The sequence below is a fragment of the Rutidosis leptorrhynchoides genome, chromosome 9 (assembly GCF_046630445.1).
Source record: "Rutidosis leptorrhynchoides isolate AG116_Rl617_1_P2 chromosome 9, CSIRO_AGI_Rlap_v1, whole genome shotgun sequence".
Lineage (NCBI taxonomy): Eukaryota > Viridiplantae > Streptophyta > Magnoliopsida > Asterales > Asteraceae > Rutidosis > Rutidosis leptorrhynchoides.
The window spans coordinates 240,255,460-240,270,247 of NC_092341.1; the positions used below are offsets into that span (position 1 = coordinate 240,255,460).

The 14,788-nt window shown below is 32.1% G+C and overlaps 1 protein-coding gene across 1 annotated transcript; it reads left to right on the forward strand.

Annotated features, from left to right (window-relative positions):
• The first annotated feature begins 6,217 nt into the window (after positions 1-6,217).
• On the forward strand, positions 6,218-12,090 carry LOC139866967 (uncharacterized). Its single transcript, XM_071855274.1, has 17 exons — positions 6,218-6,514; positions 6,615-6,806; positions 7,030-7,185; positions 7,264-7,557; positions 7,662-7,879; positions 7,988-8,062; positions 8,349-8,415; positions 8,538-8,863; positions 9,588-10,012; positions 10,377-10,515; positions 10,663-10,771; positions 10,901-11,003; positions 11,099-11,288; positions 11,380-11,478; positions 11,564-11,622; positions 11,730-11,835; positions 11,926-12,090. Exons 1-17 carry the CDS (start codon positions 6,280-6,282, stop codon positions 12,088-12,090), a joined length of 2,958 nt encoding a protein of 985 aa, XP_071711375.1. The 5' UTR covers positions 6,218-6,279.
• The last annotated feature ends 2,698 nt before the right edge of the window (positions 12,091-14,788 follow it).

Consider the following 14,788-nt stretch of genomic DNA (forward strand, 5'->3'; position numbering starts at 1 on the left):
TTGTAGAATATATGAAGAGCATTTAGAACTTGAAGATAGAACTTGAGAGAGATCAATTAGATGAAGAAAATTGAAGAATGAAAGTGTTTGTAGGTGTTTTTGGTCGTTGGTGTATGGATTAGATATAAAGGATATGTAATTTTGTTTTCATGTAAATAAGTCATGAATGATTACTCATATTTTTGTAATTTTATGAGATATTTCATGCTAGTTGTCAAATGATGGTTCCCACATGTGTTAGGTGACTCACATGGGCTGCTAAGAGCTGATCATTGGAGTGTATATACCAATAGTACATACATCTAAAAGCTGTGTATTGTACGAGTACGAATACGGGTGCATACGAGTAGAATTGTTGATGAAACTGAACGAGGATGTAATTGTAAGCATTTTTGTTGAGTAGAAGTATTTTGATAAGTGTATTGAAGTCTTTCAAAAGTGTATAAATACATATTAAAACACTACATGTATATACATTTTAACTGAGTCGTTAAGTCATCGTTAGTCGTTACATGTAAGTGTTGTTTTGAAATCTTTAGGTTAACGATCTTGTTAAATATTGTTAACCCAATGTTTATAATATCAAATGAGATTTTAAATTATTATATTATCGTGATATTATCATGTATGAATATCTCTTAATATGATATATATACATTAAATGTCTTTACAACGATAATCGTTACATATATGTCTCGTTTAAAAATCATTAAGTTAGTAGTCTTGTTTTTACATATGTAGTTCATTGTTAATATACTTAATGATATGTTTACTTATCATAGTATCATGTTAACTATATATATATCCATATATATGTCATCATATAGTTTTTACAAGTTTTAACGTTCGTGAATCACCGGTCAACTTTGGTGGTCAATTGTCTATATGAAACATATTTCAATTAATCAAGTCTTAACAAGTTTGATTGCTTAACATGTTGGAAACATTTAATCATGTAAATATCAATCTCAATTAATATATATAAACATGGAAAAGTTCGGGTCACTACAGTACCTACCCGTTAAATAAATTTCGTCCCGAAATTTTAAGCTGTTGAAGGTGTTGACGAATCTTCTGGAAATAGATGCGGGTATTTCTTCTTCATCTGATCTTCACGCTCCCAGGTGAACTCGGGTCCTCTACGAGCATTCCATCGAACCTTAACAATTGGTATCTTGTTTTGCTTAAGTCTTTTAACCTCACGATCCATTATTTCGACGGGTTCTTCGATGAATTGAAGTTTTTCGTTGATTTGGATTTCATCTAACGGAATAGTGAGATCTTCTTTAGCAAAACATTTCTTCAAATTCGAGACGTGAAAAGTGTTATGTACAGCCGCGAGTTGTTGAGGTAACTCAAGTCGGTAAGCTACTGGTTCGACACGATCAATAATCTTGAATGGTCCAATATACCTTGGATTTAATTTCTCTCGTTTACCAAATTGAACAACGCCTTTCCAAGGTGCAACTTTAAGCATGACCATCTCTCCAATTTCAAATTCTATATCTTTTCTTTTAATGTCGGCGTAGCTCTTTTGTCGACTTTGGGCGGTTTTCAACCGTTATTGAATTTGGATGATCTTCTCGGTAGTTTCTTGTATAATCTCCGGACCCGTAATCTGTCTATCCCCCACTTCACTCCAACAAATTGGAGACCTGCACTTTCTACCATAAAGTGCTTCAAATGGCGCCATCTCAATGCTTGAATGGTAGCTGTTGTTGTAGGAAAATTCTGCTAACGGTAGATATCGATCCCAACTGTTTCCGAAATCAATAACACAAGCTCGTAGCATGTCTTCAAGCGTTTGTATCGTCCTTTCGCTCTGCCCATCAGTTTGTGGATGATAGGCAGTACTCATGTCTAGACGAGTTCCCAATGCTTGCTGTAATGTCTGCTAGAATCTTGAAATAAATCTGCCATCCCAATCAGAGATAATAGAGATTGGTATTCCATGTCTGGAGACGACTTCCTTCAAATACAGTCGTGCTAACTTCTCCATCTTGTCATCTTCTACACTTGATAATCACAGGGAAAAAGTTGGCTATAGATATCACCTTCTACACTTGAAACACCAATAGTATACATAGCATTTTTATGCCCATGTTCCGTGAGGTACTTCTCAGTAGCCCTTGGCAACCCATTGTATTTACCCACTTTAACATCTGGACCACCCAGCTAAAGTATAACCCCGAATTAAAACATACATTTTGATAATTAGCATAAATAAGTGAATAAGTGACATCATTTGAATTGTCAAACTAATAACTAAAGATACAGTAAATAGCATTACCCGATGAACATTATAAGTATAAAAAACAAATATATAAATTAGGGTTCATGGGACACAACATAGCCAGACCTAGCAAAAGTGAAAATGCACCATAAATCCTTGGATATGTTCGAATGTTACGACAATCGGATTATATCAAGGTTGTAGAAGTCCCCAGACTAGTCTTTGACTTGGCTGATTTATTCGGTCAAACATAATCAAAGTCAAAATTGGTCAACGTCCAACTAGTTTCGACTTGGCCGATTACTACTAGCTACTTTTATAACTTTCAAATTAAATATTAACTAAACATATTATGATTTTTATAATATTGACTAATGATGATTTATAGAGCTTACCATATATTCGAAATCATTCCAGCTTTTGTAAACAGCAGGGGCGGAACTTAGTTATATCCGGAGGGGGTGACCGCCCCCTCCGGATTTGAAAAAAAAAAAATTTACACTAAATTTTTTTTTTTTTTACTAACAAATAAGGTTTTTTTAGTGTTTACCCTCCTGGCATTTAAACTTTTATTAAATTTTTACATTCGTCCCACCTGTGTCCGGGTTCAAGTTCCGCCAGTAAACACCATAAACGTCTCCTTTCCTAACGACTCATCTTCCATTGATGATTAACAATTTTGCCCTACCTATCAACAGACACCGACTGTTTAACCTGAGAGCATAATTTATTTATTGAGTAAAATAATAAACTATTTTAAACGATTTTACAAAATGTCAGACGGAACCCTAATTTTAACCGTCATTTCCGTTACGGATTTAGAGTACAATAGTTATGGAAACTTGTAAATAACAAAATGTAATAGCAAAGATGATCAGAAACACGTGTGTACCTTTAATGAGCGGGAAGAAATGCACAGATGATGATCGGATTGTGATATTTTGGTACAAAGGGTTTTGGGTTTATTGGCGCCAGACTTGTTAACCCTTTTATATCGTGTTTCAGTTTATTTTAAAACGCGTATTTACTGCATTTTATTTTATTATTAATTTGAAAGAGGATAAAAAATTTGCTCTTGGGCCTCGTGGTTTTGAACTTTTGATCGATTAAAGGTCGATTAATTAAACGTTAAAGAACGGTTAAAGGTCGGTAAAAAAATAAACGAAGCAAAAAAATTATAAAAAATAACTTCATTAGGTGATGATTTTAGTCGTTACCTGCCGGTTAATTTAATAGTAAAAAACTGTCAGTTAATCAAATGTTTAAAAAATAAAAGAATGAAAAAAGCCAAAAAGGTAGTGAAAAAAATTGTAAAAAACATGAAGAAGAATTCTTTAAACAAAAAAAGTAAATTACCAAAATATCCTCAAATTGAGGTATTTATATATTTGCCATTGTGAGTAGCATTTTGCTCACCATAATTAATATATGCATATATAATATAATATAATGTATAATTGTAAAGAGCTCGCAACCGTCCTAGTTGTGCGGTTGGCATTTTCGTCATTGTTTACTGTTGTTTGTTTATTTGTTGTTTTTTAATGCGGCTGTTATTTATGATATTTTATGTTAGCTTGTTTGACTTGTATTATATATATATATATATATATATATATATATATATATATATATATATATATATATATATATATATTTTTTTTTTTTTTTTTTTTTTGCGTTCCACATTGTTGGTTGAAACTTTGATTTATGTTAGTAACTTAGTATTGCTTGCCACTTGTTTTGGCAAGATTTGGATCCCCTAAATGGTATCACGTTTTTTCACAAAAATGTAAAAAAAAAAAATTAAAAAAAAAAAAACACTATAAATAGCTCGCGACTTGAGCTCTATCTAGTTATATCAACTAATCATCAGCAGTAACTAAGTTGCGGTTAATATAAAAAGGGTGGTACCAAAACTATATAGCGGACTTTCCCTTAACTTGATGTCTACTATCATACTACTGATTAAAATTATAAAGTAAACACGATGAAGGTAACTGCTTTCGTCTAATATAAAAGGTGTTAGTACTTGATGATTAGTTGATTAAAAACCTGAATTTTCTTACCTTGAGATAAGAATAAAACTTTATTTGTGGTTGATAGACCGAGGGTACTTTTTGCTGTTGGTGATTCCTCAATTTGTTCAATCGGTGATAATGTTGCTAAAGAATTTTAACTCAAGTTCAGTTCGACCTACCACCCTAACCTGACGGTAAAATTGAAGGGTCAACCGAAGTCTAGAAACTTACCTTAGATGTTTCGCTTTAGATCAACCTAAAACTTGGTGCTATTGGATCCCCTGGGGTGAATTCTGGCACAACACAACTTACCACGTATCCACGAGCACGACACCATTATGTCCATTTGAGAAAAATGTAAAAAAGGGTGGACTGCTCATATGAGAAAATTGTAAAGAAAAGTGAACTGACGTCGTCAGTATAAGTGAAAAAAAAATAGGAATGACAAAATGTGAAATGATTTGAGATCCTTATTTAAATATATGCGAGTATATTAATCGATTAAATTCATCTATCTATAGTTTATATTAAAATTCTATAATGATGATGTTATTATTAGGCTAATTTTTTTGTTTAAAGAAAATCAAAAAATAAAAGAAAAAAAATCTAAGCATGGTGAGTGATGTCATTAATTTAAATAATTTTGAATTAAAATTATATTTTATTAATTAATTATTATTGTTATTAAATCTTATTAATAATTATTTTAATTATTAAAATTAAATGATTTTGATTTATTTTAATTAATTATTTTAAATTGAGTATGAGAAGGTACAAAAGCTAGGCAGAAGGAAACCAATTCTAAATTCGTATTTTAATTTACACATTTAAAATAAAATGACAACCAATATTATCTCTTACGATTGAATGTGAATTGTTTAATACTATGCATTTTAGGTGTTTGATGAAATGTTCAGCTGACGAGTTTCTTAGTCGGACTCTATAGTTTCACGTGTCATTAAACTAAATGACTTTAGCATTTACGTTCGCTTAATACTTAAAACATATTATTAAACTGTTTCGTTTAAATAAACCCGTGATTCCACGGGTCATTTTACTAGTATTTTACTAACACTTTATAATCGAGTAAATCAATCTCAAGTAGGGATGACAATGGTCACCCGATCTGGTGGATATCCACCCGATCCACCCGCTTCGTGATGGATATGGATGAACCTAAATGGATATGGATACGGATATGGATGAACCTAAATGGATACGGATACGGATATGGATGAACCTAAATGGATATGGATATGGACATGGATGAAAAGTTTCATCCATGGATATATCCATTACCACCCGAAATACGTATACAAATACATAAATATAGATATATTCTTATATATTTACTATTACAAGCTCATTTACCATTAGAATTTCATTTTGCTTTCAACTCTATGATAAAATAACTATAATATATTAAAATAAAACATGTATATCTAACAAAATAAACTTACAAATTTCATATTTAATTTTTTATAATGAATGTTTTATAATAAGTTTAGCACATTTTGTTATATCTTCGACAAAGATTACACATTTTTATGGATAGAATTATTAATGTCATGTCATACATATTTTTGTTGTACTACGTTTACGTTTTAATCGTATATTAAAAAATACTATAACATTTGTTTTAATATCCATTGGATATCCATTAACTCGCTTAATCCATTGGATATGGATATGGACGGATGATCTGAAACTAAATGAATATGGATATGGATATGGATATGAATGAACAAAAACAAAATGGATATGGATATGGATACGGCATCACCTGATCCATATCCGATCCATTGCCATCCCTAATCTCAAAACGTCCCCAAAATACAAATAATAAAAATACAAATAATAAAATACAAATCACAGATCTACAAAAAAAAAAAAAAAACGAAAAAAAGAAATTTTCTTACACTTTTAAATTTGACCGGTCAAACCAACATACAAAATTCCGATTCAAAAGTTTGTTAGGACCCGAAAGAAACTGTGTGAAACTGGTGAATCAATAAGCAACACATTAAGATGCAAGAACATGGAATCCTGGGAATTAAACCTAGAAAACAATCAGCGTCTCGGATCAGAGCAAGAAAATGGTTAAAAAGGAGGGAAATATGGCTTGTAGCTCTTGGTATAACACTTCATGCTGTATACATGCTCAGCATTTTTGATATTTACTTCAAATCTCCGATTGTTCATGGCATGGTTCCTGTTCCTCCTCGCTTTACACCTCCTGCAAAGCGCCTTGTTCTCCTTGTAGGTAATGGTTAATCAATAGTCTGATATGCACTTGCACACCAACTGTTTGATGAAATGCCATACAAGTAAAATATTGATAAGTAGTTTAAATGTTATTACAGCTGATGGGTTGAGGGCCGATAAGTTTTTCGAGCCAGATTCTGATGGGAGTTATCGAGCTCCTTTTTTGAGAAGTGTGATTAAAGGACAAGGGAGATGGGGTGTGTCTCATGCTCGACCGCCAACTGAATCTAGACCTGGGCATGTTGCCATTATAGCTGGTTTTTATGAGGATCCTAGTGCCGTCACCAAAGGTTACATTTCAATTTCTGCTCTAGATTATATTGAACTTTTCAAATGATCTTTCTGAACCCCAAATGGGTGGTTGAGTGGTTGGGTGCTTGGGAATCTCCAAAGGGGACCAGGTTCAATCCCCACCAACATCACTTTGGGGCCTTGCCTTTCAAAAAAAAAAAAAAAAAAAAAAAAGTTGATCTTTCTGTAATTTAATGAAGCATAACTTTTATATATATGCAGGATGGAAAGCAAATCCTGTGGAATTCGATTCAGTTTTTAATAAGAGTCGGCATACATTTTCGTATGGTAGCCCAGATATCGTTCCAATATTTTGTGGAGCTTTGCCTCATAGTACATGGAATACATATCCTCATGAGTATGAAGATTTTGCTACTGGTGTGTAAACGTGTTGATCGTGTTTAAGGTAAACAGATGCTGGTATGTTATTGATTGTTTTGTTGATATTAATTGCAGATGCATCGTTTTTGGATGAGTGGTCATTTGATCAGTTTGAGAGCATTGTGAATAAGTCTAAAGTGGACCATAAACTACAAAAGCTAATTAAACAAGATCAAATTGTTATATTTTTGCATCTTCTTGGTTGTGATTCAAATGGTCATGCACATCGTCCTTATTCTGATATATATCTCAACAATGTTAAGGTTGTTGACCGTATTGCTGAACGTGTTTATAATCTTCTTGAAAATTACTTTAAGGACAATCAAACAGCTTATATATTTACAGCAGATCATGGAATGAGTGACAAAGGTTCTGAAACTTTAAACTTGTAAATAATTTATTTGCTTTCTCAAAACAATTTATGTTTGTTTTTCAATTTTAAATCTAAATTTATGTGATTTTTGAAAAAATAGGTAGTCATGGAGATGGGCATTGGTCTGTTACAGATACACCACTTGTTGCTTGGGGAGCAGGTATTAAGCATCCGAGGCCCGCATCGTATAAACATGAAAATAATGGTGAACGATTTGTTGATGAACATGATATGCATGATACACCTACACCTAATGATTGGGGTTTGAGTAAAATTGAAAGAGTGGATGTAAATCAAGCCGATATTGCACCCTTGATGGTTGTGTTGTGTGTCACCTTCATTTTGCATTCTTCATTTTGTTTTATTATATCTTTAAAAGTCCTTGTTTGTTTTGACTTCTGACATTCGTTTGTTGACTTTTGACAGTCAACTCTTATTGGTTTGCCATGTCCTGTTAACTCTGTTGGAAGCCTTCCCCTTGACTACTTTGACTTAAATAAGGTAAAAACACCACTTTAATTGAATACTTTCTTTGTTGTTTATTAGTATCTAGGTTGCAAAAATCGCTACTCGGGTAGTACTCGATCAAGACTTTTTAGGGAGTACTCGGATGTTTACCAAGTTTGACTTTGACCAAAATTTGGACCAGTTTTGACAGATTTCTGAGTAATCTGGCCGATTAGTTGACCATTTTCCAAGTAATCCTGAGTTTTGGCCGAGTTTGACCGAGTTTGACCAGAAATAAATTGTTATTTTAATTTTTATTTGTTGCTTGATTTTGTTTCAGGGGAATGAAGTTGAAGCTGTGCTAGCTAATACGAAGCAAATTCTCAACCAATTTCTTCGTAAATCACGTATCCTTGATATGTTAGAACAGTTATAAAATAAAAAGTATATTGGAAGTAAAAAAAGGATAAAAATTGATTACAAATCATCTCTTTGTTCATCCTTTACTACTTCTGTATTCATAACTTAGAACTGAAGCAGGCAAGTGCATTTAGATTTAAGCCATACGAACCGTTAGCCCATTATATGTCTCTTTTGGATGAAATTGAGTCTACCATATCTATTGGAAACTATGAACATGCAATGAAGCTATCAAAAGATCTTAGAAGCTTAGCGTTGGATGGGCTCCACTATTTTCAAACTTATGATTGGTTCATGTTAATGAGTGTCATTATTTTCGGCTACATTGGGTGGATGCTTTATCTTATTCTTCATGTGTTGCAATCCTACACGTCTTTACCTGGAAAAATCCTTAAAAAGGATGAAGTAGTTTTCACTAAAGACCGTCCATTAAAGGTATGTTCTTGACCTTAACACTTTAGTAAAAACATTATATAGTCGTATGTGGTTGTTAGGTAACAAGAAAATATCTGTTACTTTTCATATTCTTATGAAAAAACACGTCTACTAAGGTTTTTTTTGGTTCCTTACTGAACCCGTTCTTTTTAAACAATCAATAAAGTCTTGTAGGCTATCTGAATTTGAATTTTAAAGCTAATTTAAATCTTTTCCATAAATATGTTGTTTTTGTTTGGAGGTCAAATGATTATGTTTTGGATAGTCATTAATGCCGACTGCAACATGACTGACTATCTAAGGATAAAATAATATTACTTATTTAACCTTTTTCTACCTAGTTTGAAAGACTTTTTATTACCATTTCACATAAATGATATATATCTCATTCTTTTTCAGTAAGTATCTTTTTTTTTTTGCCAGTAAATCATTTACTTTTACATACTAAACTAAATTAGTGTTTTCCATAGTCAAACATTTGACTATGTTTTCAAACTAATTTGAACCAGGAGAAACACCTGATAATACTATCTTCTACCTCTATTATAACCAATAATTATCTGACCCTGATACTCCAGTTTCACAAATCAATCTTATTTGTAGACCGTTGCTATAGTAATTAGCGACTGCATTTGCTTTACATATTACCTTATCATTCTTATTGATTTTTTTACTTTCAGTAATTAGTTCTAAAGTAAGTATATAAGATTATTTTGTGTGACAGGTGTACCTTGGTGGAAGTATAATTATGACATCAATTTTTATCCTGCTATATCTACAACACTCACCTCCACTTTATCATGCGTATTTTGCAACGACGGTGTTTCTTTGGACCAATATATTCGGTGAATATATTTTTATAAGAGCACTTTGGAGATACTTTTTACAAGCTAAAGAAGCATATCATGTTATTGAACTATTTGTAACGGGTGTTGTCTCCATTATCATTCTTGAACTCCTAGTAAGAAGCTTCACCGAGAGAATTATGTACACATGGTGTTTCTCGATCGTGGGGGTCGTTTCGTCACTATATCTTTTTAAATCGATCCCATGGAAATCGGGAATACCGATTTTCTTGTGGCTATCGTGTTGGTTCTTGTCCGTTTTTACCTTGATGCCTGCAGAGATCCCTGACAACACGGTATTAGTGTACGTAAAAAAATCTACTACGTGTTTCTATCAATTATTTAATCATGGTTGCAAACGAAGGTTGCGGCTGTTTGGTAACTACCCCAACCAATTTGACGAAAAACATTTAATAAGTAGGGCAAAGGTCAAAAGTCAGGGTCAATGTCTGTCAAAAGTTGACTTTTAGTCTGGCCTTGTTCTGGTGTAAACGAATATCCCAAGCCCCTTTAAAAATTAGTTGGGAAAAACATCGACTTACATAGTATCCTTTAAAGATGGATTAATAGATACAATATAATTATTGAGTATTAAAAAAAAACATATATATTATTTTTATGATCTTCATGTGATGATGCTCTCTTACATTTCCTTTTTCATCTTGCAGAAGTATAAGTGGACTTATAATTATCGTAATAGGGGGATTCAGCAGGTATTTAGACATGCATACCAAAGATAACAAGTACTGGCTTTATCTCATCAATCGTGACTCAAAGCCTAAATTTCCAATGCTCTTCCATTTGCAGGTATGTAATTACCATAAAGCACACAACTCTGTGTGTGTGTGTGTGTGTGTGTGTGTGTTATTATATTATTAATGTTGTGATACACATGAAAATCTTTTATTCATTTGTAATTTACTACAAGGAGATCTAATCATTGATTTCGTGTAGGCTCTTTTGGTTGGTTTGTCATCCGTGTTGGTGTATCTTTCAACATCTCATAGAACAGAAAAACGTGAACTGCTCCCATTGCATCAAGTGATGAATTGGTCCATTGCAGGTCACATTTTCTTTTATGATGAATGATGATATGTGTTCATATTATATTTATCATAGTACTCTATACTATGATATAGATATTTAATTTTTTTTGAGCAATTATGAAAAGTTCATTGTTGTATTTGTGTAGGGTTATCATTGGTGCTCCCGTTATTTTCAGCAACGGACATACTTTCTCGGCTTACTTCCATATTTCTTGGTTTTGCACCTCCATTTCTACTATTGTCTATCGGGTATATCTCTAAATTTCTAATTTTTATGAACTCTCTCTTCACATACAATAAACATAGCATGCAAAAATTTGACATTCTGAAATTATTATGTATAGATATGAAGCTGTCTTCTATGGGGCCCTCGGTCTTGCACTTTTTGGATGGATACTGTTTGAAAACGCACTTTTATATGTAAACAAGCCTAACAAGTCCCCAAATTCTTTCGAAACCGAGAATTCTAACATTATTCTTGATGAAGGTGACCGATGCTTACAGCTGTCTGATATGAGAATTCCTGTAGTTTTTGTAAGTAACACTTTTTTTTTTTTTTACCATTATATATTTTCAGTTGCATTTTGACATCTCTAATATTATCCTTTCTGTTTTACATTTGTAGCTGGTGTTCTTTAATATTGCATTTTTTGGAACTGGTAATTTTGCAAGTATTGCAAGTTTTGAGATTTCATCTGTTTATCGGTTTATCACTATATTCAGTGTAAGTAAAGATTGATGAAGCCTCATATATTGTAAAGATTTTTCTTATATTATAAATATTTTACAATGTTTGTTTCTGTTCACAGCCATTTCTAATGGCGGCCTTGCTCGTTTTCAAATTGTTCATCCCGTTCATGCTTGTCATGTAAGTACATCTACAAGTCTACAACTGCTCATCCTCTAATTACTTAGAGCAACTTTACTTATTTGTCAAACTTGATAATTAATTTTTTTATATAATATTAAATGTAGATGTGCGTTTAGTGCAATAACGAAATTAGTCAGAGTTCCAAGATCTGGATGCTACTTTCTCGTTATACTATGCTCAGATGTCATGACTATTCACTTTTTCTTTCTGGTACAAATGCCTAATCCTTATGATCATGTCGTTAACTTAATTACCTAATTAGTATGTTGTGGATAATAATTGATCAATGTAATGTAACAGGTGAAAAATACTGGTAGTTGGATGGAAATTGGCAACAGCATTAGTCATTTTGGAATTGTGAGTGCGCAAGTCGTATTTGTTTTGTTGCTTTTTGCCATTACAAGTGTATACACTAAAGACATCCAAACTCGATCCTCGAAGCAGGTTTCTCATAAGACAATGTAGATTTTGTTCCATCTTTTAGTGTCTCTTGTTTTGTTGTTTCCTTGTAGCGTGTTGTGACCTCTGTTTGTCCTTATTTGCTATGGAATATATCATATCATTTTGTCGGAATTAGAACATGTAAAAGGGAGTTTCGAGTTTCTAAACAGTGATTATTGGTTTTTGACTATCTTTGTTAGGAAAGATATGCTAACATGAACTTTTAGCAATATTAATGTACTAAAGAGTTTATAAATATTATATTACCTTCATTGATACTTTTGGTATTTCATGTATATATATATATATATATATATATATATATATATATATATATATATATATATATATATATATATATATATATATATAGTGGTAGGATCAAGAGGGAAGTAACCATTCGGGGGAAGCAAAAACTTTTTTTTTTTTTCGTTTTTTGAAAAAACTTTGTTCACGAACATTATAGATGAGATGAAAATATGAACATTTAGTAGAGACACTTTGTGATAAATGTTTTTATTTTGGCGAGAAAACGCTCGAAGAAGTACTATATAACAATTATCGTGTTTTTTGAGCGTATTTTGAGGTTTTAGCTATTAAGGTTTAGATATTAGGATTTAGATATTAGGGTTTATAGGGTTTAGATATTAGGGTTTAGAAATTTAGGGTTTAAGGTTTAGATTTAGGGTTTTGATTTAGGATTTAGATTGAGTTTTTAACACGAAATAAACCCAAAACACCAAACCCTAAACCCTAAACCCTAAACTCTAAATCGGGCTAAATTTTACTTCACAAAACATGAAGAAAAAAAACGTTCATATTCTTCACGAACAATATTATCTTGAATGTTATTTTTGTCGATCGTTTTCCCGCCTAAATAATAACATTCATCACGAAGTGTCTCTTCTAAATGTTCATATTTTCGTGTGATCTTGATGCCGGAAAAAAAAAATTCAAAAAAACAAATTTTTTTTTTTTTTGCTTTCCCCCGCTTCCCCCCGATTGGTTACTTCCCCATTGATCCTGCCCCTATATACATGTATATATATATATATATATATATATATATATATATATATATATATATATATATATATACATGCATGTATACATGTATACATGTATACATGTATATATACATGTATATATATATATATATATATATATATATATATATATATATATATATATATATATATATATATATATATATGGGCAGGATCAATGGGGAAGTAACCAAGCGGGGGGAAGCGGGGGGAAGCAAAAAAAAATTTTTTTCGTTTTTTTTGAATTTTTTTTTTCCGGCATCAAGATCACACGAAAATATGAACATTTAGAAGAGACACTTCGTGATGAATGTTATTATTTAGGCGGGAAAACGATCGACAAAAATAACATTCAAGATAATATTGTTCGTGAAGAATATGAACGCTTTTTTCTTCTTCATGTTTTGTGAAGTAAAATTTAGCCCGATTTAGAGTTTAGGGTTTAGGGTTTGGTGTTTTGGGTTTATTCCATAAACCCAAAACACCAAACCCTAAACCCTAAACCCTAAACTCTAAACCGTTCGTGTTAAAAACTCAATCTAAATCCTAAATCTAAACCCTAAACCCTAATATCTAAACCCTATAAACCCTAATATCTAAACTCTAATATCTAAACCCCAATAGCTAAAACCTCAATATACACTCGAAAAACACGATAATTGTTATATATTACATCTTCGAGCGTTTTCCCGTCAAAATAAAAACATTTATCACAAAGTGTCTCTACTAAATTTTTATATTTTCATCTCATCTATAATGTTCGTGAACAAAGTTTTTTCAAAAAACGAAAAAAAAAAAAAATTTTTGCTTCCCCCCGATTGCTTACTTCCCTCTTGATCCTACCATATATATAGTGGTAGGATCAAGAGGGAAGTAACCAATCGGGGGGAAGCGGGGGGAAGGAAATTTTTTTTTTCTTTCGTTTTTTGAAAAAACTTTGTTCACGAACATTATAGATGGGATGAAAATATGAACATTTAGTAGAGACACTTTGTGATAAATGTTTTTATTTTGGCGGGAAAACGCTCGAAGAAGTAATATATAACAATTATCGTGTTTTTCGAGCGTATATTGAGGTTTTAGCTATTGGGGTTTAGATATTAGAGTTTAGATATTAGGGTTTAGAAATTTAGGGTTTAGGGTTTAGATTTAGGGTTTAGATTTAGGATTTAGATTGAGTTTTTAACACGAACGGTTTAGAGTTTAGGGTTTAGGGTTTAGGGTTTGGTGTTTTGGGTTTATGGAATAAACTCAAAACACCAAACCCTAAACTCTAAATCGGGCTAAATTTTAATTCACAAATCATGGAAAAAAAACGTTCATATTCTTCACGAACAATATTATCTTGAATGTTATTTTTGTCGATCGTTTTCCCGCCTAAATATTAACATTCATCACGAAGTGTCTCTTCTAAATGTTCATATTTTTGTGTGATCTTGATGCCGGAAAAAAAAATTCCAAAAAAATTGAAAAAAATAAATTTGCTTCCCCCCGATTGGTTACTTCCCCATTTATCCTGCCCATATATAGGGGCAGGATCAATGGGGAAGTAACCAATCGGTGGGAAGCGGGGGGAAGCAAAATATTTTTTTTTTTCGTTTTTTTTGAATTGTTTTTTCCGGCATCAAGATCACACGAAAATATGAACATTTAGAAGAGACACTTCGTGATGAATG

Coding starts and splice junctions, on each gene's coding strand:
- LOC139866967 (XM_071855274.1), top strand. CDS start 6,280: ATGCAAGAACATGGAATCCTGGGAATTAAACCTAGAAAACAATCAGCG. Junction 7,558..7,661: donor TCATGGAATGAGTGACAAAG/GTTCTGAAACTT, acceptor TTGAAAAAATAG/GTAGTCATGGAGATGGGCAT. Junction 8,864..9,587: donor CTAAAGACCGTCCATTAAAG/GTATGTTCTTGA, acceptor TTTGTGTGACAG/GTGTACCTTGGTGGAAGTAT.